The sequence below is a fragment of the Tursiops truncatus genome, chromosome 14 (genome assembly GCF_011762595.2).
Source record: "Tursiops truncatus isolate mTurTru1 chromosome 14, mTurTru1.mat.Y, whole genome shotgun sequence".
NCBI classification, from domain to species: Eukaryota; Metazoa; Chordata; class Mammalia; order Artiodactyla; family Delphinidae; genus Tursiops; species Tursiops truncatus.
In genome coordinates, this window is record NC_047047.1 from 82,646,427 (window position 1) to 82,674,183 (window position 27,757).

The 27,757-nt window shown below is 36.2% G+C and overlaps 1 protein-coding gene across 10 annotated transcripts in view; it reads left to right on the forward strand.

The window, feature by feature from the left end:
- The window catches only part of KIDINS220 (kinase D interacting substrate 220), a 101,762-nt gene that overhangs the window by 51,702 nt on the left and 22,303 nt on the right, over positions 1-27,757 (forward strand). For 9 of the 10 annotated variants that reach the window (XM_033838050.2, XM_033838048.2, XM_033838049.2 and 6 more), the window contains 3 exons: positions 3,738-3,900; positions 25,881-26,059; positions 27,149-27,375. In XM_033838050.2, the coding sequence (XP_033693941.1) occupies positions 3,738-3,900; positions 25,881-26,059; positions 27,149-27,375 (569 nt within the window). Of the gene's footprint in view, positions 1-3,737; positions 3,901-6,155; positions 6,188-25,880; positions 26,060-27,148; positions 27,376-27,757 lie in introns of those variants that run through there. The other variant, XM_033838054.2, reaches the window with a different exon arrangement.

Consider the following 27,757-nt stretch of genomic DNA (forward strand, 5'->3'; position numbering starts at 1 on the left):
CAACTTAACCATTTTTAAGGGTACAGTTCCCATAGTTGTGCAGCCGTCACTACCATCCATCTACGTCACTCTTCATCTTGTAAACCTGGAACTCTCTTCTCATCCTCCTGCTCCTCTCCCCCCGGCCCCTGGCAGCCACCACTATACTTTGTCTCTATCATTTTGGCTACTCTGAATACCTCATATAGTTGGAATCATACAATATTTGTCTTTCTGTGACTAGCTTATTTCATTTAGCACAATTTTATCAAGGTTCACCCATGTTGTAGCATATTTCAGAATTTTCTTCCTTTTTAAGGCTAATATTCTACTGTATGTGTATACCAAGTTTTGCTTATCCATTCATCTGTCAATGGACATGTGGGTTGCTTCCATATTTTTAGCTGTTGTGAATAATGCTGCTATAACACGGGTGTTCATATATATTTTGGAGACAGTGCTTTCAGTTCTTTTTTGGTATATACCCAGAAGTGGAATTGCTGGGTCACATGGTGTTTCTATTTTAAACTTTTGGTGGAACCTCCATACTTTTTTCCATAGTAAAAAAAGAAGTTTTTCCCACCAACAGTAAACAAGCAATTTTTCTACATCCTCACCAACCTTGTTGTTTTCTGGTGTTTTGATAATAGCTATCCCAGTGGGTGTGAGGTGGTATCCCATTGTAGTTTTGACTTGTATTTCCCTAATGATTAGTGATGTTGAGCATCTTTTTATGTGCTTATTGGCCATTAATGTATCTTCTTTGGAGAAATGTCTGTTCAAGTCCTTTGCCAATTTTTGAGTCGGACTTTTTTTGCTGTTGTTGTTGAGTTTTAGGAGTTCCCGGTATATTCTGGATATTAATCCCTTTTCAGATATATGATTTTCAAATATTTTCTCCCATTCCGTGGGTTGCCTTTTTATTCTACAGATAGTGTCTTTTGATATACAGAATTTAAAATTTTTTATTAAGTTCAGTTTGTCTATTTTTTTCTTCTGTTACCTGTGCTTTTGGTGTCATGTCAAGAAATCATTGCCAAATCCAATATCATGAAGTTTTTATCCTGTGTTTTCTAATGCTTTAAGTCTTAAATTTAGGTCCTTGATCCATTTTGAGTTAATTTTTGTATATGGTGTTAGGTAAGTTCAACTTCATTATTTTGCATATGGGTATCCAGTTTTCCAAGCATCATTTATTGAAAAGACTGTCCTTTCCCCATTGAATGGTCTTGGCACCCTTCTCAAAAATCATCTGACCATATATGTGAGGATTTATTTCTGGGTTCACTATTCTGTTCTGTTGGTCTATTATGTCTGCATTTTGCCAATATCACACTGTTTTGATTACTGTAACTTTGTAGTAAGTTTTGAAATCAGGAAGTGTGATTCCTCCAGTTTTGTTCTTCTTTTTCAGGGATGTTTTAGTTATTCAGGGTCCCTTGAGACTCCATGTAAATTTTAAGATGGGTTTTTCTGTTTCTACAGAAAATGTCATTGGGATTTTGACAGGGTTACATTGAATCTGTAGATTGCTTTGGCTAATATTGACATTTTAACAATATTAAGTCTTCCAATCCATGAACTTAGGATGTCTTAGTTCGCTTATATTTTAAAATGTTGAAATTCAGATTTTCTATACATCTATTTTATTTATTTATTTTTTTGCGGTACGTGGGCCTCTCACTGTTGTGGCCTTTTCCGTTGCAGAGCAGCTCTGGGCTCACAGGCTCAGCGGCTATGGCTCACGGGCCCAGCCGCTCCGCGGCATGTGGGATCTTCGCGGACCAGGGCTCAAACCCATGTCCACTGCATTGGCAGGCGGATTCTTAACCACTGCGCCACCAGGGAAGCCCCCGCTACTGCTTTATTTCTTAACTGTTGTATGCTAGAACACTTCAAATACTTAACGTTATTTTTATTCACTCACACTTTTAAAATAGTTTATCTGTTCTCTGTATCTGCTAGTTTCATGAATTCATGACTGCATTTGCTGTTGCCTTTGTTTGACTGCCCTAACTTTCTCCTCTTGCCTCAGCCCTTCCTCATCAGATTGACTCATACTCACCTTGCATAGCTTAGTTCTAGGGGTTACTTTCTTAAGGAAACCTTCCTGTAACTGCTGCTTCTGGATTTGGAGTGCATTTTTTATTTTCTCACAGCAATATGTGTGTATCTCCAGAAGAGTCTTATCTGTTAGGATTGTAAGTAATTGTTTTCTTATCTATCCATCTTTTCCAGTACACTCTTGAGTTCTTTTAGGGTGGGGAGTAAGCCTTCTGTGTCTGTCATCAGTAACTAACATACTGAATGAGTGAGGTTTAAAAACTCAATAGAGCAACTGTAGTTAGATTTGAAGCCTTCATTGCCTTCCCACAAATGTGTGGGGGATCAAGCCTAATCATGGGATGAAAATTAGTTCGCATATTGTTTTAACCCATGTTTCCAATTCAGTTCTAAAAGTTTTTTTCACCAGTTTTTTCATCTTTTAAAGTTCAAGAAGTATGTTGTCAATGTTGCAAGCACATTTTAATGCCTTGCTTCTAGTTGTCTAGGGTTTTAAACTTTTAGTTCGGTGTTAACCTGTTTATACTCTACTGAGAGTGGATCTCCTCTCGTCACAATTTGTGATTAAGTCATTTCATGATTTTTGTTTGATTTATTTGTCTGGCCCACTGGAGTGTAAGCTTCATGAAGGCTGGGATCATATCTCTTTTGTTAAGCATTTTATCCCCAGCGTTAGTATCATATATCCATATATTGTGATACGTCAGTGAGTTTTTGTAGCTCTCAAATGCATGTGACCGTAGCTCGCTTGGATCGAAAGTAAAGACCTTGTCACGTTTTTAGCAGACCAGATCCCATTTTCTAGGGGAAAAGGAATCCAGTGATGATAATGTGGTTTGCCCATAAAAGCAGATCTGCTGAGGGAATGAGGGTTGAGGATATGGGAAGAATTGGATGGGGGAATTACAAATCTATATCTATTAGTAGTAAGGGAAGGGATGATTCATATTTGAACCAAAACAAATAGATATCTTAGTCTAGATAATGATGAAATAAAACTGACAATGTTTAAAACTAAAAAGCAATGATATCAGCAGTTCAGAATCCCAACAAGATCAAGGAAAAATTGATGAAGCAATGAAACAAATCATCTGTTCTGAAAGTTCAGGGATTGCCAAGTGTCCTAATGTAGGCATGCCCAATGGTAGAACACTGAATTAGAGTCCTAAGAAAACCCTGGTGATAGGAGTTTTTAAATATATGTAAACAAATTTTAGAAACATATTATTATTCACTTGATAGATTACTTACATAAGCCACCCTTAGTACATAAAAATGAAAGTGTATGGGATTGTACATTTACCCGTAATAAAACGGGTAAATGTACAATCCAGCATATTTGGATTTGTTCAAGGTCCATAGGAGGATGGGGCTTATCATGGGTGCATTGATGTTCTGCTGTATGATTGTGGGTAGGGTCAAGACCGTCTGACATGCCATCCTGAAAGATTTTTGCCTGCATAAATGTCATCAAAGCAGTGTGTAGCACCAACGGCAAATCACAAAAAAATTACTTTAGAATTAAACAGAGTTGTGTTTAAGCCATATCCATATAAGTACTAGGTTTCAGTTTGTAGTGTAAATTAAATGGCAAATTTTAAAAGATTTCAAGTTGAATTATTTTTGAATATACAGAATATTTGGCTTAATGTTACATGCCTATTAATTTAAAACATTTTTTGTATTCCTTAAAGGGCGATTACTGAGAGCCAATCAGATAAGTTTCAACTGGGACAGGCTTGCTAGCTGGATCAACCTTACTGAGCAGTGGCCATACCGAACTTCATGGCTCATATTATATTTGGAAGAGACTGAAGGTATTCCAGATCAAATGACATTGAAAACCATCTATGAAAGGTACTTCATCTGACCTCTTTATATTCAAGTTTACCTTAGACTGAGTTGACTTTTCAGAAGAAAGTTAATGCATATAAAGCAAAATGAATACAAAATGTATAAAATGTAGAGTTCTGGGTTCAACTAATCATTCTCATTAATTCCATTATAATTTGGAGTTGTATTAGCACAGGTATATATCCCATTATGGAAAATTTACAGACTTATTTGTCTATATTCTTCCTATCTCAGTGTAACCTATATGATGAAAAATGTTTCATAGTCCTGTTAGCTCGATGTTATTTATATATACAAAATGAAAACCTTAAAACATTATTATTTATTTCTATTTTATTTTTTATTCTAAGTGTCTTTATAGAAATATTAAGGAGGTTACATTTTCCAAATCATTAGTGCAGGTATAGTCACAGCTTTATATCTGGAGGATTTGGGGAACTGTGAATACTGGCTGGAAAACATTCTTTGCATTAAACAATAAAGGATTTATAAAATATATGAACAATTTATGGTTCTTTTATAGAACAATAAGTTGTTCTATAAAACAATAAAAAGAACTATTTTTCTTTTATAGTCAGTCATTTGAAGTACTTTTTTTTTTTTTTCACGGTACGTGGACCCCTCACTGTTGTGTGGCCTTTCCTGTTGCGGAGCACAGGCTCCGGACGCGCAGGCTCAGCGGCCATGGCTCATGGGCCCAGCCGCTCCGCGGCATGTGGGATCTTCCCAGACCGGGGCACAAACCCGTGTCCCCTGCATCGGCAGGTGGACTCTCAACCACTGCGCCACCAGGGAAGCCCCTGAAGTACTTTTTAAATCTACTTCTGGTAAAGAAATTGATTAATTTTTTCTGGAAAGCCATACAGTTAATGCTCAGTGAAATGTCAAACATGTCAAGTTTTAAGAGTTTGACTTTCTTGTCAAATAAACAAATAAAATTATAATCCCTTTTGTTTACCAGAATACTTAATACCTTCAAAGTTTTCAGTTACAACTCTAAATAAAAATACCTCTTAGAAAAAGTATAATACAAGGGAACTATACAATTGTATAAAACTTGGTATAATTGAGACTACTCTTTTGAACATGTAAATGAAATATTAAATCTAACGAACCATTCAGTGTAGAGTTTATACATCAGAACTTTTAAGATACCAAGTAATTTTTCTTAGAGTATTGTCAGCATGTGGTTTTCATTATTTTCCAATCCCCAGTTTTCATGTACATATTTTATCTAATATTGTCTAGGTGAATAACTGATTCTAGAATATAGAGGCTGGTTGTAGTATCAGGTCTACAGACTTGAGCTCTTGTAGGTTTTGCTGTTTAATTTGTGCTAAATTAACCAGATTGAATTCTGTGAGCTGTGTCAAGTAGGTGCTCTCGTAGATGGCAGCGAAACACAGCTACCATGGGTCTGTGGAGCAGTGTCATTGATTGCATCTGCTCTTTGATGTTTTAGAAATCATCTTTTTATTATAAGATACATGACTGTTTTTTCCCTTGGTTGTGCAGTAAAATATTATTTCATGAATAAACGTTTGCATCATAGCATAGGTGCTGTATAATAATGAATGTTTGCTAGATGAGCACAGTTTTTGGTTTGATACACATAGGACTCAAGTCAGTCTCTTCACCTTCCTTTAATTGAATATAATGCTTAGAAGTTTATTGTGTCTCAGGAGTCCGGGAACATTGCTCAATTTCTCACATGTTAAGGACAGTGTGCCTAGGGTTCCCAGCACTGGGCCCTCTGCATGTTCTGTGAAGAGAGTGAGTAATTGGTGAAAGAAGGTCTGTGTCCTCAGGAAATAGAAGCAGGAGAGATGTGAAAATAAACAAAAAGTTTTTAAAGCTCTCAAAAAAATTCATAATTGAGTTCACTCAAAAAAAAATCTAAGCGTCTGCTACTTGGGGGCCCTGGTCCTGATGCTGGAGGTACAAAGGTGACCAGGCAAATATATGTTTACTTTTTGATCCTATAATCTCATGTGTAGAAATTTAAACACACACCTCCACAGTTATAAAACTGGTTGTACAGGGTTGTTTATTGTGACCTTATCTGTAGCAGCATAATTTAAATGCACATTTATGGGAACATTGCTTGGATAAATTATGGCACAGCTTCCATAATAGAGTGCCTCGTAGCTGTAGAAAATGAGAAAAAGCTGTGATTTGATATGGTGAAAATTTCAGGGTATATTAGTAAGTGAAAAATGCAAAAGAGTATATAACATGTTTCTGTTTGTATAAGGAAGAAGGGGGAATAAGTACGTCTGTATATACATATGTAAGTATATATTATTTTTCATGAAAATATAAAACAAACCCATGGGAAGGGTAAGCCAGAAACTAATAAAAATGTTTACCTAAAGAGGATGCTTACTTAGATGGGGAATGAGATGTCTCTGAATGTATATTTTTATGTAGTTTGCCTTTCGTATCATAATCGAGAAACAAAAAGGATGGGAAAAGCAAACCCTAATATTGAATACAAACAGAAAGAGATGATCCTAATGGTACATGAAATTGAAAATATAACCACACAGAAAAAAATTAATTCAAACACCTTTGAACTCAGTTCTCTGATTCTTTATTCTTAGTATAATATACTGAAGACAAAATTAACTGCAAAGAAATCTTGAGCTTAGTAGGTTTGTTGCTGATAATAGTATTGGTATTATACTCCTGAAATCCTTTTGAATGTATCATAGGACAGAGTAAAAAATGAATTAATAGATATTTTTGGAAGCCGGTGTTCTCCCTGTGGGAGAAGGGATATACAAATATTGAATCGAAGAAATTAGGAGGAGCACTATGGTAGTAGACTGGATTTGGAGCTATTAAATATTAACTCATAATTTAAAATGAGGTTTCCTCTAGTTTTGCCCACCAAAAGGGAGCAAAAATACCCCCAAATTGTGAGCGCATCTGGTGCCTAGATCTTGGTTTCTGATTGGGACTCCTTGGAGAAATGGCTGATTCCAGGTCTAAGGCAGGGAAAGCTCAGGGGGAGCCTGCATTGTTGTGCCAGAAATCAAGGAAGGAGAATGTTCAAAGACAGTGAGGTCTGCACAGAAGGGCACAGGACTTAGCTTGAAGGAGCACCTTTCAAACTTGGGCCCATTTGAGAATCACAAAGAAAAATGATGGTAATGGATTATAACATATCAACAAAAGAAATCCAGTGAGTCCACAGTAATACTTAGAAGAGAGGAAAAAGGAATAATTCTTTGTTTTAAGAGACTGCCAGCAGATAAGTGTAGAAGGAATGAATGAAGTAGAAAAATTATCATTTTTTTAAATCCCCAGTGTGATAATTGATTCAAGCAAGGATCATCGGTGGTTGCAGAAACCACTGGAGGAAAGTTGTTGGGGAACACAGGAGGCGTACATGGTCTCAAAATATCACCCCCAGGTTACATATAATTACAGCGAAGACACGTGCTTGCAGTGGCGATATCTGGCTGTCATCGCATTTTTAATCAAACAGTCAAGCCTGGCATCATTAATGGGGTGCATAGCATCATAGGCCACTAGATAAAATGTGGTAGAAGGTACCACATCACCTTTCTGGTACCGTTGCCAGCCGTGTTGTACTATGATTCTAATTCTGAGGAAGCAGCCAGATGAATCTGGAATGTGGAACATTCTACAAGACAACTGGCTTGAATTCCATATTGGTGACTGGGGAGACTGAAGAGATAGGTCCCACAGCCAAAATGCAGTGTGTGAGCTGTGATAGGGATCTGTATCAGAAGAAAAGCAGGTCACTGAAGGGCATTTTGCGGGCAATTGGTAAGGAAGAATTTTTGAATTAATGTTAATTTCCTTAGGCATGGTAAGGGTGTTTGGGGGAGGTTCATGCTGAAGTATTGAAGTGTGAAATACACTTTCAGATGGTTTGGCAAAAGGAAAGTGTATGTATGTGTGTGTAGATATGCACATGTCTGTAAGTATACCTGTGTATATATTATGTGGATGTGTATACATGTACCTATATATGGGGAGGAGGGAGATAGCAGGTGTATTGCGACATGATGTTGACAGTTTGTGAATCTAGGTGAGGTGTGTTTGGGAGTTGGTTGTCCTGTTCTTTCACCTTCTCTGTGACTTAAAAAGACATTTTAACGCAGTGGAAAAGCACAGTAAATAGTTAAAATATAGGACGATAAATGCTATGATTTGAACAAATAAAAAGAGAGGAGGGATACAAACATGAAGTACCTGGTTCTTATTAAGAAATTTTCCTCTTCCCATTACTTTTGTTCTCCGTAGTGATAGTTCAGTAAATATTTGTTGCTTTGTTAAGATTTTTACTTAAGGACATAGTTTACATTAAATGATTCCAAGAACTGTATTCCTTAGTACACTTATGTGGTTTTAGTAACCTTTACACACATGCCACGTGTAATTGAAGATCATTATGTATATATACATAGCTCTATTGAAAGCTTTAAAAAAACAACCTACCATTTTGTTTCATGGTGGCAGGATGAATCACAAACCACACTTGATTGATTGATTGATTCTAATGTTAGAATCAGCTGGTACCTCTAAAAGGCATGGAGCAAGTGGATGCAGACGGTGCAGTGTTCATTAGTATTTTAAGACCTGCAATCCACAAATACCAAGAAGTCAAGTTAGCCAGTTCTGTTCCTGTAGGAAGTAAGATGGACAGTCCATCAGTGAGGTCAAGTATGATCAGAATCTGCAACTCTTGGGTTAATGAGCTATTCAAGTGAAAAATCACATATATTTAAAAAAATTTTTTTAAATGCACAGTGTCTAATTTCTTTGCAGAAAATTTATCTTATTTCTTCTGCATGTTGTCAAACTATATAGAAAATATTGAGCATGTTTTTATGAAAATGAGCTTTTAACTTATCATTGGCAGTAATTTAAATTAGAAAGTCATGGTTTTGTAGTTTTCTAGTTACTTTTTTGCTGGGATAGTCGCTGGGAGACAAAAGATATAAAAAGGATGAAGAGTATTTCAGTCTCATTTTATTTTATTTTATTTTTTTTGCGATACGCGGGCCTCTCACCGTTGTGGCCTCTCCCGTTGCGGAGCACAGGCTCTGGACGCGCAGGCTCAGCAGCCATGGCTCACGGGCCCAGCCGCTCTGTGGGATCTTCCCAGACGGGGGCACAAACCCGTGTCCCCTGCATCGGCAGGCGGACTCTCAACCACTGCTCCACCAGGGAAGCCCTCAGTCTCATTTTAGATATTATCATTTGAATAAAACATGCCTTCCTGAAATCTTGTCTCTTTTCTTAAAGAAACCAAGATGAGTAGGTGTGAGACCTAATGGCTTCCCTTGATTTTTGTTTATCCATTCTAGTTAATTTTCTTCATTTAATGTGTATTTAGTGTGAGTTTTTACTATGGGTCAGGGCTTAGATTGTTGTCCTTTGTGCTTTCATGTGTTCCAGGGGCTGGCTGAGCAGGTGGGGTACATAGAGAGACAACTATACAAAGCATCTTAGGCCCTCGAGCAACTTACACACATATCTACACACACATACATACACTTTCCTTTTGCCAAACCATCCAAAAGTGTTTTTCACACCTAAATACTTCAGCGTGAATCTCCCCAAAACACCATTACCCGCCCCCCCACACACACCCTTTTTTTTTTCCTAGACCATTAGAGGGTGTATTACATACAACATATCTTTTGTCCCTAAATACTCAAGTGTTGAGAAACTTATATTCTGATTGAAGGTAAAACATACATATTTGAAACGACTGGAGGAAAGTAAAAATGTGATGGCTCAAACAGCCAATTAACAGGTTTTTATCAATGTCAGGCTAAAACATTGCCTTCTGGATGATAGAAAACTTTTCAGGCTAAAACTACTGTTATTTGCTAATAGGCAATTACTTGACCTTTTAAAACTTTCACCCTAATTTCTAGCATTTGAGCCTCAAGCTTATATGACTTCCTAATATTCAAGGAAACTTTCAAAAATTTATATTTTTAATTAATTAAAATATATCTTACAGACAAAAGAGAATGTATCACCTGTAGTTTAAAGATAATAGTAATTTTTCACCCTGTTCATTAATATATCAGTAGAACATTTGTCAAAGAAATGCTTTTGGGGGGGTATTTTTAATCATATAATAAAAATAGCTTGGAGTAAATTTTTGTAGGGGGAATATTTTATTTTGTTCAAATAAATATAGATTGTTATATATTGGAGGTATAATGAGGTAATGGGAACTTTGTTTTACCATTAAGTTAATTTCTTATTTTGGACTTCAGCTCTTGGTGGGCCTGCCATCCATGAATGGGTTGGATTCAGGGTGATTTTGAGATGCCTTTTTTTTTTTTAAAGAAATAATTGTGTCCTATATACCTGCAAATACTTATAAAGACTGCTTTGTCGGTAGTCTAAGGAAGAGAAAAAAGACAATGTAATAAGAATCTGAGAATTCATTAAGGAATTGACAAAGTAATTTAAGATGATTTCTTAATGAAAAACTATAGGAAGCCAATTTGATCAACATTGAAAAATCATATATTGGAATATGTTAGAATAACTTAGATGACTGTTTCTAGTTAACCATAGTTGAGTTCTCTGATGCTATTGCTTGTCATTTGAATAATAAAAAGTGTTATTTACAACAGACAAAAAGCAGCAGTATATAATTGATATTCATTTATTTTATTAAAGAAATCTGATTTGGTGAAAACAATCAGAAAATAGTATTTTTAACACTAGTAGTAAAATTTTTTTAATCCATAAAAAGCCTCATTTATTTTTATAGCAATTTGATGACACATCTGCTTGATATATTCAGCTGAAAAAGAAAATGTTGGTTCTTGGTGTTTGGTAAAATTGCTTTGTTAAATTATTTTCTAAATTGTTCAACTTTTAACAAATGACATTTGATACTAACACTGGAAAGCAATTTCAGCTAATTAAGTAGATCCCTCTGTAAACCATTGGAACATTAAGATGACATACTGTTCATTCAAGATTATTTTAATTGGTACAATTATTGTAATTTTCTGGCAATTATGTGTTGAGCTAAAAGCTTTTGTCTAGATCATTTGAGGGCTTTTTTTGTTAACATACATTTAGTAAGAAGAAAGGGAGTAAAATAAAAACTGTAGATAAAGATTTTCTGTCTACTTTTATTACAGAGTTTTAGACACCATTGAGATATTTTAGTATAAAACTTTATTTCTGATATTTTTCAGTTCGCATTTTAAGCAATGATAGAGGTTTTTAAAAGATCAATTTAAATAGTTTTCATGAAGATAATATTTCAAATTTCTGTTTTGACACTGCTCAACCAGCCTTTTACTTAGGATGATGTGGTCAGAATTAGTTTTGTGATAAGGATAATGCCTTACCAAACAATACTTTGTTTTGGTCCTTTATTTTGATTTTTTAAAAACAATTTAATAAGTTTTGAGGAAACCTCAGAATCATAGCCATTTTCTTTTTGCGGAAATATCTACTACTTGCTGACTAGACACTGCAGACATCTAGTTTGTAGCATTTATCCTAAATTCAGTATCTTTAAATTATTCAAGTAGCAGTATTTCTGTACTTAGGATGTTTTTCATAATAAAACATCGTATCATCTGATATTCCTTCCTGATACTCACCCGAAGTTTTCATAAGCTTAGTTTTATCACTTCTAGTTATCTCATGCCTCTGTTTAGCTCTCACTCACCGCCTTCCTCTTTCCTTGAAGTTCTGGGTGATTACTGGTACCCCTCCATACCCCATTGTGTGGCCCAGATTATGCACAGGCTTGTTTCTTTTGCATGTGGACTTAAGTTATAAATTTGAATAGCATGAAAAAATTGGACAGTAGTTTAGATTTGCGAAGAAGTCTTATCTCCTTTGTAGCACAAAGTACATTCTTTGTACTGATGATTTTTTCTTAATTTAGGTTTTGAGATACTATAAATATTTATTCCCAGTACTGTTTTATGTATGCTCTTTTAGTGTTTTTTATATATAGTTGAGAATCTTAATGAAATTCTATCTTCTTGACATGATGTGTCTTCTCTGTAGGTGTTGGTGTTGTCATCATTCCACCATTATTAAATTACTGTCTTGTGTATAGTTATTATTTCCATTTTTTCCCCCAAAACACTCTTGCCCTTAATGTATATCTAATGTAAATACTTTATTCAGGGGTTCAATACTTTATCAATATCTTTATCTTTAAAAAAAAAAAAACCTGATTGAATTTTTTGCAAAATCATGAAATAATTCTCCATATAGGAAAGGAAACTAAGCAGGTTTGTGCTGAAAAAAATAAAATATAATCTAAAATAGAAATCATATTTTAACTGGATAAAATAAATAACAGTATATTTGCTAGGTTTAATGTGAAGATTGAGTCTTCAAACCATGAACAAAGATGCCGTAAACAAATGTAATGTTGACAGTTAAACATGCATTTCTTATTATGCATTGTTTATTTTTATTCATTGTCTTTGTGGAAATTGATTGGAAAATTCAGGTTCCTAAAGATAAATAAAGGTGAAGGGCAGAATTTTTTAGTTTACTTCGATATACCTGCAAATCATGCCTGTTTGTTGTTCAGAGAAAAAAAAGAAGCATGAAAACTAGACATGTTTGACTGTTTTTTGAGTTTATCTATTTATATATTTTGCTACTTCTTTATTGTTGCTACCAGACTCGTAGCAACATCCAAACATATGAGAGAAATTAATGGGAGAAAGCTTAGAATTCATTCATTTATTCAGGAAATAGTTATTGAGCACCCATTATGAACCAGGCACCATTGTAGGAGCCTGGATATGTCCATGACCAATACAGACACAGATCCCTAAGCTGAGGAGCTTATTACTCTATCAGGGAGGTATGAGTGATAAACAGTCTCTGTAACACACACCTCTACAGCATGTTAAGAGGTGACAAGTGCTATGGAAAAAATAAAAAGCAGAGTTAGGGGGAGGAAGAGTGGTGCAGGGTCCAGACTGCTCAAGAGGCTCAGGGGAGGCCTCCTTGGGGAGAGAAATATTGACCAGAGACTTGAAGGAGGAGAGAGAGAATTAGCCAAGTAGGTATCTAGGGAAAGTGTTTCTAGGCAGAGGGAGCAGTTTGGACAAAGGGCCTAAGGCTGGAGAGTGCCTGGGTTGTTTGGGGAACAGCAACAACAAGGGATCTGGTGTGGCTGGAGGGAATTCTGTAGGGGGTAGCAGGGGAGATGAGGTCGGGGAGGTCAGGGGGTGCAGGTCACCGACAACTTTTAGGAGGAACATTGTAAGGACTTTGGCTTTTACTCTGAGTAAAATGGAGATCCACTGCAGGGCCTTGAAAAAATTGTACATGTACCCGGAATGCTCTAAGGTGCCTGTTATTTGGTCATATCAGTGTAACTTGGAACCGACTTAGGGAACCCTGTTGACCTAAGGGAGTGTATTTTCAGAATCCTGTGCTGGGAAGAAGATAACAGTGAAACTGGGTAGAAAAATTAGGGTAAATGGAAAGTTGTGGAGAAAGTAGGTGGCAGTCGCACAGTAAAGATGAAATGAGCAGTAGAGAATGGTCCATGGTGGCACTCCACGAATATGAGAGAGATGAGAAATGAGTAACATCATCTATAGTCTTGTTGCAGTGTCCTGATAGAAAACTCATTAGTTACTCTAAACATCTGCAAGAATTTATATGACTTCCCTGCCTGTTTCTTCTGCTGTAATAGTTTCATGTTTCTTAAGATCATTTATTCTTTATTTTCTGATAAAACGATGGATTTATAAGCGTAATTTTTGGGTCAGTGTTTTCACCTGCCTCTTTCCTTTGGAATTGCCAACTGCATGCCCTGTCCCGCCCCGCTACCCCTCACATCTAAACCCCAGCTTGAGAGTGAAAGGTGCTTCCCGCTGCATTGAAAACTGATAGGTGTACAGCGCACCTTGCTTGTAGAGTAGTATTGAATTTGATGTATGAGTAGTGTAAGATGGAAGTGGTGGTCATTTCAGTATCAAATTGGGTTCTAAGGATAATGAGAAATAGTTGGTCAGAATTCTAAATACAGGAATCAGGTTTATCTGGAACTCCAAACGATCTTAGCATGGATTTCCGGCCCCTCCTCATGCCTTCTCCCTCTTGCCTTTTACCTTTCCACCTGTATTTATCTCTGGCCCATCCTCCCCTCTCCCACCTTATTCTGGTCTCACCTTAAATGTCACTACCTCGGGAAGCCTTTTGTATCCAGGCATATTCCAGTCTCCAAGATTTTATTAGATGTGTTCATTATACACTGGTATGTTACTTCATGATACTTCCCATAGTTACCTTTTATAAATATTTACATTGCTGTTTCTTTAATATTTGTTTCCTGAACTAGACTCTTAACTCCACGAAATGTAACTTCCTTAAACCTTTCTGAATTCCTTGTTTCTAGACATTCTTGGCATAGAGTAGGCAGTAGTGGGTATTTCTGAAAGAATAAAGAAATATGATGATGACGTTTGCATTGAGGAAGGCATGGATTTGGGGAAGGTGGTAAATGAGAAGCCACATTTTATCTTGAAAAAAATAACTGTCCATACAGACGTGTCCTTCTTTGGTTCTAAACATGGGTAAACATTTTCCTTTGTCATTAATACCAGTAGATCCCTGGGCAAGGCACATAGAATGTTTTCAGAACACAAAGGTTGAATGGTGACTACATATTTCAGCTGATACCTAGTAGATTCTGCCTTTTGTCAGGTGATAGTAAAATCAAAGCAGTGTTTTCCTAGGCATTTCCCTGTAACGGTGAGTTCAGCTGCGTTTGGAAGGTTTCTTACATTCGTAATGGTTTTATGAGTGGCCCGATTTGGAGTTGCTTCCTATGGGCACACTTTGAGACAGGTTCCTCCCACTTTAGTTTCTATTTACAGGCTGTTGTCAGTATTGTTTAAAAAGGCCCTGTGACTTAGCTGGACTCTGTTTTTGTTATGCTAAACATTTTGATTGTGTTCATTCATTAACCGAATGTTTATAGAGTTTATTACGTGCCGGCACATGCTAATAAAAGCAGTAACTAGTATTACTTGAGCCCTCAATATATGCCACACATTGGATTTGCCTAGATTATTTCATTTAATACTCATAACTCTGGGAGGCAGAGAGAGCGGGCATTACCTAAGTTCTTACGGCCATAGCTGTTGGAGCTTCCCCAGCCCCATTTCTGGAAGCCAGGAGGCTGTCTGTGACTACGGAGCTAGGCAGTGGGTCTGAGATATTAGAAATGCAGAACTAAACTAATTTTATTATTTCCAGATATAATTTATTCATTTTCAAGTGAATATTTAGAATCATTTATTGTGTATCAATGGGAATGTTGTAGCAAATACACATTTTTTTAGAGGATGGAATTTATCTTTTCCATTAAAAAAATGCAAACTTCTTAGCAACTTATGTAAAACCCCAAATCAGTGCTTCATTCAGTTCTGATTGTGTCTACCAACTGCAGTAGGTTTTGTATGGAAAACTGAAAAAAATAAAATCAGTTGTGATATTTAGCACTTAAACAGCTGGTACATCTGTGTGTTTAAGCCTTTATACCATTTTTATGTCTGCTAAGTGTCTGTAATTTTTTTCTTGATAGCGTTTTCAATAGCTTTTCTTTTGTTTTCAATAGGGTAAAATTGATTTTTTAAATATTTTCTCATTTAAACTCATAATGCCATTTTCAGTATTTTATACTAATATAGAACAAAAAAGGAATTTTTTAAAACTATTTATTTTTGGCTGCGTTGGGTCTTTATTCTTGCGCGCAGGCTTTCTTTAGTTGCTGTGAGTGGGGACTACTTGTTGCGGTGCGTGGGCTTCTGATTGTGGTGGCTTCTCTTGTTGCGGAGCACGGGCTCTAGGAGCACAGGCTTCAGTAGTTGTGGCACGCGGGCTCAGTAGTTGTGGCTCGCGGGCTCTAGAGCGCAGGCTCAGTAGTTGCAGCGCACGGGTTTAGTTGCTCCACGTCATATGGGATGTTCCCAGACCAGGGCTCGAACCTGTGTCCCCTGCACTGTCAGGCAGATTCTTAACCACTGAGCCACTAGGGAAGCCCAAAGAAGGAATTTTAAATGTTTCAAAGTTGTGTGTTTCTAACTTTAACATGAAAAACTAAAATAGATTAAGAAGACTATTTGAAAACAGTATTAAAAAATCAGTTTTTCTAAATATGTTTTAATATGTAAAATAAAAAATATCATTACCTATGCAGGTTTATAGTTTATTTTATAATACAATAAGAATATTATGCATATTTACATTAAAAAACGAATATGATTATTGAAGGATTCAAATTTGTCCAAAAAGTTAAATATACCATTAGAGATCAGGTAGAGATCAGTATTTTCCCTGAAATTATTTTTTTTCAACAGAGGTTTGTGATTTCAGAATTTCAAATGAAAATACTTTTAAGACTCTTCAAAATTTGAGAATAAGCAAAGGTAATGTATAATAAAAATGCCAGCTAATTGAAGTGCTAAGGTAATGGTGAGATGCTTATGTAAAACCACGAAGCACATGACCTCTGTTTGCAATGTCCAAAAAGTCCACGAGGGGGGAGTATTTCACCAGAAACATTGTTAGCACGGTCGGCCAAGAAATAGAGTGAATGCGTTTTGCTTTCCCTTTTCCATGGCAGAAAAACAAGAAAAACACTGAGTTTAATGAACATTTTAAACTGTCTAAGGTTCAACTTTCACTCCTGTTATTTAAAGAATGGCTTCACAGGACTTTTGTAAGCACTGAGAATCATGATCATAAACGAATGGTTATCTGATCGTATGGTATAGTTTTTATTAAGTTTAGTGTAGTACTTTTTTCTCCTAAAATTCTTTTAAAGTTACTATTGGGCAAAGGGATATGAAGAACAAGGAGTTTTTTTTAATTGATCTGCTTACAAATTTATGTTTATATATTAAAATACTAAATCCTAAACATTGTAGATCTTGGGTTCCATGCTGATTAAACGTTAAAGCTTTAAGATAACTCATATAATAAAAGTTTTGCTTTAATCTTGGGCATATTTATAGGCAGACTCTGAGTTCAGAGCCTCCATTCCCTGATTGGTATTCAGAATTTTACTGCAAAACATTTGTGCCCTGTATATGATTAGCGTAACACTTCTTACGATTTCTTAAAGGCAGCAATAACATGAACATCTCTTATTGCTTGCTAGCACCTCACGATGTTATTAGTGTTCCTCAAACAGCTATGAAAATTGGATCTTATTTACTTTTGTCAGAATATTTTAAAATGTCATATCATCATATAAACTCTTGATATAAAACTAGGGCTTTGCTTTTTTAATGAGAGAGAACTATTTTCATATTGTCTGTTGTGAAATGTTTTGCCTCAACCTCTTTACTGAAGTTTTCTCTGTTACCTTAGCTTGAAATTACTGTTTTGTCATCTGAATTGCTATCATCTGATCACCTGCATGGGAATACTGGGGTAGGCATCATGCTATAGTACATGGTTTTTCAGGCTTTTTCCCCCCTGGTGGAAACCTTGTTGCAAATTCAGTCTTATGTATAAACCCAATAAATAAAGCAGAATGAATATAAATTAATTGATTCAAATTATAACATTTCCTGATAAATTCAGATAGGAAAATGAGCTGTTCTGAAGAATATTAAAATTAAAACGGTGGATGATTGTTGCAGTCCTGTGTTGGATCAAGCATCTGTTTGTTTCTATACTTAGTTTTGGTAATGTAATATCAAGATAATTCTAAATCATGAGTAGATGCAAACGTTAACCAGCTTTTAAACTTGCTTTGCAATGGTGGGATATTTTCAATTAATCTGATTCAGAAACTTGAAAGTTTAATTGGGGATTTTGTTTCTTAGGTGAATCACTAATATAATTTTACAGTTGCTCACATTTTTTTTTAATAGTCAAAGTGTTGGGTGCTGCTTCTCTGACTGGGTCCTGTCACCTGGGTCACGTCACGAATTATTACTGAGATTTTCTAACTAGCTTTGGCACTCTGTGCTCAGGCACGTAGGGTGGAGTAGTGTACTGGCTTGAGTAATTTTGTTAACGGAAAAGTGCTGGTCTGGATTTTAAAACAATGAAGGAATTTGAATATATACATGAAGATGGAGGAGAAACTTTATTTCCAAGTCTGCAAAAAATTGAAACAAAAAACCAGGATAACTTGCTAACACAGGCTTATATGTTGGTCTTCTTCAGTGTGTTAAAATTTAATGTGTAACAGCATTCTATTTTATTATATTTTAAGGAGTTAAAAACAGGTAAATCATTAATTTAAGAATCGTGAGCCATGTCTGTGGCACTCGGTTTGAACCAGCGCAGGGAGCAGGGTACAGGGTTGTGAATCTGGCCGACGCAGGCTCCAGCTCTGCCCCTTACAGCCAGGCCATGTCAGGCCAGTTGCTTAACCTCTCTGAGCCTCAGGTTCCTCATTTTAAAAACTGAAATAACACCTCATGGAGCGTTGGGAAATTAGATAAACTAGATAAAACATCTGGCTCAAAGAATGGCAAGCAGTAGGTATTCAGCAAATACTGGTTTTTAAAAAAATTTTTCCTTTCAGTTCTTTACAACATTTAAATATCTTTTCTATTAGATTTTATATAAGAAAGGGCTACCTCACACAGAGCATTTTACATAATACACATAAATGAAGGCAGTGCCTTACCAGTATTACGGTTGAGCCTCAGCAGATACTTTCTTCGTTACTTCTCTGGGCTTTCGTGTCTTACCTTCCCTGTTGATCCTTTCTCATCCCTGCAGTTACCAAAAGTACAGTCTTGCAGCCAGTAAAATTATGCTTACGTGTCTCGTGTTTACACTGCGAATCAAGGGAGCTCGGACATGGAAGGGACATCTGTGCGTAGGCCAGAGCTTTCCTTCATCACTTTGAGAGAAAGAGCATTTCCCCACATGGCAGGGGCTTGGGAAGCATCTGGAGGGCCACAGATAGGCCCTCAGAAATCTACCTCAGCCCCTTTGAAATAAGGAAGCTGGAGTCTAGAGAGTTAAATGACTTGTCCCAGATCACACACAGTTAACAAGTGACCCACCCTTTAAATACATTTTTATGCCTTAAAAAAGCCTCAAGGCTTTTAATTTTAATTGTCAAACATTACAGCCTTATTCTAAGGAATCTGAGATCATCAAGGCTGGATCTAAGGAAAGTCATTGCAGTAAACACTCTGCTTTTTGTTTCAGAATACAGCCAAGTTGCATTTCATGCAGGCATTGTATTCCTAGAAATCACTGCCTTTATTAAAACTGAATTTAATGGGAAGCATCTAACATGTAAATACGCAGTAAGTTTATATAACAGCCTCAGAGGGGGATTTTTGTCCCCCTCAGACTTTGATTATACTACATTTGTTTCCTAGGCAGTTGAACAACCTCATTTCTCTTTGAGTGTAAATGCCTTTGTGTCAAAATGATTCAGCGCCTTTTTTTTTTTTTTTTAACAAGAATGAGATTTTTGTGGTCATAAAATTTTCCTCCTATTACTTCTACCACCAAAGTTACACCTTGTGCTACCCAGGTGAAGCTCAGCTGAAGCCCAGCTGCAGATATGCAAATTGTGTGTCTAATGGTAGTCTACTGAGTTTGCATATTGAGCACTCTTTTATCCATTAAATTACAGGCCTACATGTTTCCTCATTAGTGTAAAAAAAGTAATCTTGGGCCCTCATGTTTTTGCCAAATAGATCTCCTTGGAAATGAACACCCTCAATGGGAAACAGTTTTTTAAAAATGTAGAGTAAGCTCTTCTAGTAAGTAAAAGAGTAACATTGTTTAGCTCTGCCAGTGATCCCTGTGGCAACCTGGACAAGTATTTTTATGGTTTGCAGTAGTTACCAACCCTAATTAGATCACCCTTGAGCATACAAGTCACACATATCAAATATCAGACATCAGAAACAAACGAGCAAGCCTGAAGGTTGGCATGATTACATACACAGTGTGCCACATGTGCAAGTGCTTTGTTCGTTGTTTCCTAGTGCGCTTACTGAATAGGGTGCCTATAAAATGCAGCATTACTTTTGTGACTTTAAAGAGTGAGCAAACCTGACACTGCGCACTGTTGTCTTGAAAATCAGCTCTGACCACCACGTGGAGATGCCTCTTTGTTTTCTTTGCAACAAGTTCTTTGCTCCATTGACTGTTGCTTTGCACTCAGCACAACCTTCTGCATATGGAGAGTTTTAGCTTTTAATTACTTTAGTAACAGAAGTAATAAAGTAATTCTGTTACTTTAGCTATAGCAAGGAAAGTGTCTATTGTTCTGACCCCCTATGCTAACCGTTCTCTCCAACACAATATGAAAGGTGACTCATGGAATCATTTTCAAGGTACTTTTTTCTTTTTTTGGCTGCACCATGCGGATCTTAGTTCCCCTGACCAGTGATTGAACCCATGCCCTCAGCAGTGAAAGCACAGAGTCTTAACCACTGGACCACCAGAGAATTCCTTCAAGGTACTTTTTAGGGGTGATTAAAACTTATGGGATGCAGCACACAGGAAAATTTATAACTATAAATACTTACATTTAAAAAGGAGAAAAATCTTGTATTAATAGCCTAACTTTAACCTTGAGAAACTAGAAAAAGAGAAGCAAATTTTACAAATTTCAAATCTAGCAAAAGGAAGGAAATAATAATGATTAGAGTGGAAATAAATAGAGAATAAAATAACAGTAGTGAGAATTGACGAAACCAAAGCTCTTTGCAAAGATCAACAAAATTGACAAACCTTTCACTAGATTGACAGAAGAAATAAAAGACAGAATTAACTAAAATCAGAAAATATGTATGTTACCACCCACCTTACAAAAATAAAAAGGATTGCAGACTACTCAGTGGATACACAAAAGGCATCTGACAAAATGCAACACCCTTTCGTGATTAAAAAACTGTTAGAAAACTAGGAGTAGAAGGGAATTTACTTAACGTGGTAAAGGGCATTTATGGAAAAACGCATTGCTAACATTCTCGGTGGTGAAAGATTGCAGGCTTCCCCCCTAAAGACAGGAACAAGATAAGGATGCCTGCTGCTATGGGCTGAATGTGTCCCCTGCAAAATTCATATGTTGAAAACCTACCCCCCAGTGTGATGGTACTCAGAGGTGGAACCTTTGGGAGGTAAGTAGGTTTAGGTGAGGTCATGAGGGCTGAGTCCTTATGATGGGATTGGTGTCCTTATAAAAAGAATCAGAGAGCTAACTGCAAGTCAGAGAGGGTTCTCATCAGAACCTGATCATGCTGGCACCCTGATCGCAGACTTTCAGACTCTTAAGACCTGTGAGAAATAAATGTTGTTTAAGCCACCAGTCTATGGTATTCTGTTATAGCAGTCTGAGTTGACTAAGTCACCTGCTTTCACCACTGCTCTTCAACATTATACTGGAAGTTCTAGCTAGCACAGTTAGACAAGAAACAGAAATAAGTGGATCCATTTGGAAATGAGGAAGTGCAACTATCTTTAATCACAAATTACATGATGCTGTATGTAGAAAATCCCAAAGAATTTCACAAGAAAGCTACTAGAGCTGATAAATTCAATGTTTCAGGGTACAGATCAACACAAAAATCAGTTGAGTTTCTATACACCTCCAGTGAACAATCTGAAAGGAAATTAAGAAAGCACTTCTATTTACTATTGTGCCAAATAGAATAAAATATCCAGGAATAAATTTAACCAATGAGGTAAAGAATTGTACAATGAAAACTACAAAACATTGGTAAATTAAAGAAGTTCTAAATAAATGGAAAGATATCCTATCTTCATGGATAGGAAGACTAAATATTGTCAGTATTACCCAAAGTGATCTACAGATTCAGTGCAATCCCGTTCTAAATTCCAGTAGCCTTTTTTGCAGAAACAGAAACCTGATCCTCAAATTCATATGAAATTGCAAGAGACCCCAAATAGCCAAAACGATCTTGAAAAAGAATAAAGTTGGAGAACTCTTTCTCGATTTTAAAACTTATTACAGAAAGAGAGAAACAAATACCATATGCTAACACATATATGTGGAATCTAAAAATAAATAAATAAATAAAATACGGTTCTGAAGAACCTAGGGGCAGGACAGGAATAAAGGCGCAGAGGTAGAGAATGGACTTGAGGACACGGGGAGGGGGGAAGGGTAAGCTGGGACAAAGTGAAAGAGTGGCATGGAATTATATACACTACCAAATGTAAAATAGATAGCTAGTGGGAAGCAGCTGCATAGCACAGGGAGATCAGCTCGGTGCTTTGTGACCACCTAGAGGGGTGGGGTAGGGAGGGTGGGAGGGAGACACAAGAGGGAGGGGATATGGGGATATATGTAATGTGTATAGCTGATTCACTTTGTTATAAAGCAGAAACTAACACACCATTGTAAAGCAATTATACTCCAATAAAGATGTTAAAAAAAACCACAAACTACAAAGCTATAGTAATCAAAACACTGTGGCACTGATATAAGGACAGACATAAACCAGTGGAATAGAGTTGAGAGTCAGGAAATAAACCCATACATCTATGGCCAGTTAAGCTTTAATAAGGGTGCCAAGTCCATTCAGTGGGGGAAAGAATAGTCTCTACAAGAAATGGTGCTGGAACAACTAGATTTCCACATGCAAAAGAATGAAGTTGGACCCTTATTTCACACCATGTACAAAAATTAACTGAAATGGATCAATGTACTCTTTCCCAAGCACAAGGGTTTTTTTTCAATATCAGAAAGGGTAATTAAAGTGAAAATTATTTTAAAAGAATAGAGTTCTTTGGGAACAATCCTGTTTTGTGTAGTTTGTTCACTCTACAAATATTTATTACGCAAAAGTCATATGACAGCATTCTTCGCTAAGCACTGGAGATACAGTGGTGAACAAAACCAAACTTGTTCTTAGCTTTAATGGAATTTACCGTCTAGTGGGGGGAGATAGACATTAATAAAATAATTCCACTACTGAATAGTGTAACATTCTAATTGTGATATGTGTATGTAAGAAAGCATATGTGCTATCATGAGGGTTTGTAATAGAGGAGTGCAATGTGGTTTCACGGAAGACTTCCCTGAAGAGGGGGAGCTGAGCTGAGAGACAAAGGATGAGCAGGAATTAACCTGGTTAAGACGGAAGGGGAGAGTGTGGTTAGCTCCAAAGTTGTCTAGGGTTTTTGTCTGCAGATAGTAATGGGCTTAACAATGGATTTCATTTTATCTTTTGTTTCTGACCCGTTTGGCTACAATGCTGAGTGGCTGTTTTCTGTGTGTTCCATCTATCTTCCAGAATCTCCAAGTGTTCTGTGCATAGAGAGTATTTAACAAATGGACACTCACTGATAGAAAGTATTTGAGAGTCTACTGGAAGTTAAATTGTTTCAAAGTAATTCAATTCTGAGGCAGTTAAAAGTTTTCCCTTTTAAAATTTTTAAAGAAAATTTATCTTAATTTTTAATCTCTTACGATTAAATAATGACATTATTAGGCAGCTACTTTTAGACAAAGTAAGGTAAATATGCCTTCTTCATAAATTATGCTCTTAGAACCTATTTATATTTTGATTTAAAATGGAATTTTTTCTGTGTAATTTAAAACCTTATTTTGAATGGAAGTGATATGAATGGCTTATGTAATTTCTGCCAAGGAATTAATACGGACTTTCTCTAAACCACTGTCATTTATAATTAAAATGCTTTTAACTTACATTGATGTTGGCATTAACAAGTACTGCTAGATTGGTAGCATAGAAGGAGATTGCATTTAAACTTACTGGGAGATCACTGATGCCTGAGGTTTTATAATGCCTTCTGTGGGCCATTTAACTGCTGGCAACTTTAATTCACATGATTCATAATACTGGAAATTTAAATTCACTCCTAATTGAAAAGTGAAGTTGCTTAAATTCTTTAAATACTAACCTTTGGAAAAATATCTGAAAAATAAAGGCACATATGATTTTGGTGGCCTACTGCCAAAAGATTATCATTTACATAAATATCTCTTTCAGTAGAAGAGTTTAATGTATTGAGCTCAAAAGGTTAGAATAGAGACTTCAATCTGGAAACCAGCAGCAGACTGTTGGCTTGTGAACAGCAGTATTGTTCATCGTATTGAGAACACTGTTCACATTCAAGCTTAAGCAGAGCTGGCATTAAAATTCAGTTAATTTGTTTCATGTGACTTGTCAGCTGTGTGTTTTTATCTAAATCTTTCTAGCTTCTCTTCTTAGTATTTTATGTTAAACTCCTGAAATAGATGAACTACCTTTTTAACTGTTGAAGCTCTGATATTTTGGCCACTTCTGCAGATGGTTCTGTGAAACCATTCTTCAAGTTTTCCATTTCATTTTAAATATATTTAATAATCAGTTTGAAAGCCAGTTTAATTTATTAAGAAGTAATCCCATTTCAGAGGGCTTTTTGTTTTGTGCACGTGTGCATGAGTCCATAAAAGGGACTTCCTGAAATTCATTAAGACAAAATTGCTATCCTTATTTTCTAAGCAGCACCCTATTCTTTTCTTGTTTGCTAATTTTGTTCTCTGGATTTTCTTTTAGATGGCTTTTAATAAATGGCTACTAGCCAAGTAGTGGGCCTGAGTAGTAAAGTGCTAGTCCCAGAGAAATTACGTAACTATAACTAGTATTAGAGTAAGATTCCATTTCACTTTTTTGAAGAACATGAAAATCTTACTGCTTCTCTGAAACTAGACTCAGTATAATCTCACAGTTAATATTCTTGACTAATTGGGAATTGAGTGTTTTGAAGACATCTTCAGATTTACAGTGATTCCAAAGCAGCTTTATGGGATATAATTGACATACAATAACCTGCCATATTTAAGTTGTACAATTCCTGAAGTTTACATATGTACACACATATATAGACACACAGCACGCATCCCCACCAAGCTGTCGCGGCTGTCAGGAGAGCAGACATATCACTTCCTAAAGTCCCCTCCCATTCCTTTGAAGTCTCTCCCTGTCATTTCTCTTCCTCACATCCCTGACTTCACAGGGAACCTTTATCCTTTTTCTGTCACTGTAGGTTGGTTTACATATTCTAGTTTTATATAAATGAAAAAAAATACAACTATGTATTCTTCATTTGCTGTATTCTTTCACTCAACGTAATTTACTCTGAGATTTATCCATGTTGCATATATAAATAAGTCCATCCCTTTTTATTGCTAAGTAGTAGTCCATTATATGGCTATACTACAAGTTATTTATCTTTTCCTTGTTAGTGGACGTTTGGGTTATATCCAGATTTGTCATCTACTTCCTTGTCTTTTAAGCTCCTTCATATTTTCTATTCCTTTATCCCTCTGTGATGTATTTTTACTCACTGCCTCAGACTGGCGCATGGCCTGGCATGTAGTAGGTTGAACCCTATGGAATTGTCAATATTTGACCGTTTTGACCTATAAAAATGGCAGTTTCGTATAGTTCAACATAGAAGTGTTTACTAAGTACTTTTTAATGAATGTCACTTGTTTTTACATTTAAGACCTCTGCCTGATACAAAAGTATTTACATATATAAATTCAACTAGGTTAAAAGTTATGCATAATGAAAAATAGACTAAGTGACACTGTAATTGGTAGTTATCGTGTCTGGTTGGTAAAATGATGTGGATTTTTTCCCCTTTCTGTTTTTCTGTATTTCTTTGCCTTATATATATGCTTATATAGTAAGCACAGATTACTGTTATAATAGAAAATAAAACCTGTGACATACCTAGAATATGTTACTTTCCTTTCTCTGTGTTCCTAGCCCAAATCCTGCCTTTCATTAGGGCAATGTAATTCTGACCTCACACTTGTTACCTTAGTAATTTTGTAACTATACCACTTGTTTTGTTCCTTTTTCTTTTCTTTAAAAAAATTATGAGAGCAAGGTGTATAATGTGTTATTTTTATAAATAACAAATTTTAAGTTACATGCAGAATTTGCCAGTAGTGACATTAATGACCATTTTTGTTTGTTTCTTACTTGAAGAATATCAAAGAATATTCCAACAACTAAAGATGTTGAGCCACTCCTGGAAATAGATGGAGATATAAGAAATTTTGAAGTGTTTTTGTCTTCAAGGACGCCAGTTCTTGTGGCTCGAGATGTAAAAACCTTTTTGCCATGCACTGTAAATCTAGACCCCAAACTACGGGAAATCATTGCAGGTGGGTATTAGTAATAAATTTACTTTTTCCTCTCTGCAACACTGAAGGCTTTTCCTGTTTCTGACTTAGCTGTGTAAGTTTCTCCTGCGCTCCATGAAACACCAAGAAATATCAAACCAAGCGCTACACAGGAGAATTAATGAAACTGCGGATCGGCAGTCTGACATCTTTTGGGAATGCTAGGAAAATGCTGTTTGTTAAATTGACCTTTTTATGTTTCCCAGCCTACACAGCTGAACCTTCCTTGGAATCAGGTTCCTCTTAACGGTATAATCACCACTTTAAGATGTCAGTCCATTGTAATTTTTCTGTCACCAGTCTTCTGTCTTTAATAGGGATCTCTATCCAGAGGGGTAAGAAAATCTATATCACTTTTAAAATTTTAGCTTAAATCTGTGGACTAGAACTTGAGGACAGTGACATGAGGATTTTGGAAGAATTTAAGTTGTCCTTGAGGCACCACTGTATGCACATGGACACACACAGAACCTTTGCTGAAACATACCATCTTCTGTATGATGCAGGTGCTCCTGACTCACCTTGGCATTTTCCAGGAATTATGGAGAGAGAGCCTTATACTCCTACATTCTTTTTTAGATACCTGTTATAAGGCTGTTGTCAGAGGTGTATTTTGTGACTATGGAATTGGTTATTGTTATTGTTCAGAGATGGATGAGACGTATAGTTTGCAAACCCATAATCTTAGCTAACGTTATATTTACTACACAAGTTTGAATTATTAATAATTAACAAAACTTTATGAGTCACAAGAACTGTTAGAATAGCACAGATACCTTGAAAAGTCAGAAAAAAAAGTTTATAGTTCTGGTAACTGAGGAGAAGAATCCAGATGTTGGTGACTTTTCAAATGGTGAACAAAAGCTTTTATGCAAAGTAGTTGAGTTTCTCTTGCTAAAATGTCTATGGAGTATTCAAAATTTCCTGTCTACTTCTGTAACCCCGTTGAAATCCTTGGCAAGAGCGATACAGTCATGTTTCTATCTGGTGCCTAAAGGAGGAAATGGTAATTGGATTAAGTACTAATGTTCTATTTTCTTTTGCCTTCTGGGGTGTTGTTTAATCTTTTAGATGTTCGAGCTGCAAGAGACCAGATTAATATCGGAGGACTTGCGTATCCCCCGCTACCTCTGCACGAAGCTCCCCCTAGACCACCGTCGGGCTACAGTCAGCCTGCGTCGGCCTGCTCTTCTTCCGCCTCCTTCAGTGCCCCGTTTGGAGGAGGGGTTGTGTCACCACAGCCTCATAGCAGCTATTACAGTGGTATGACGGGACCCCAGCATCCATTCTACAACAGGGTAAGCAAGTGCTAGGAATCTTAAATTTTAAGAATTTCTTCCAGGGAAGTATTAGAAGTTTTCTGCTAACGGGGTCTGTTATTATTTTAAAACTGTACTTTAGCTTTAAAGACAAAAAGTGTTAAGTTTGAATGCAGTATGATTTTTTAAAAATCAGAATAATTTTGAATTTTAATGGTTCTGGATCTCAATTGAGTCTGAATATTTGAGATGCTTTTTGCTTTTATTTATTATCTTAATAAGAAAGTGAACTCTATGGGGTCAGCAGAGACTATCCTATGCTTCAAAGGGATCTGTTTTTCTATTTGTTTATAAACAAATATTCCATTTGTTGTATTTTGTATAATAATTTGTATTGGAATTTAAAACAATGATAATTTTT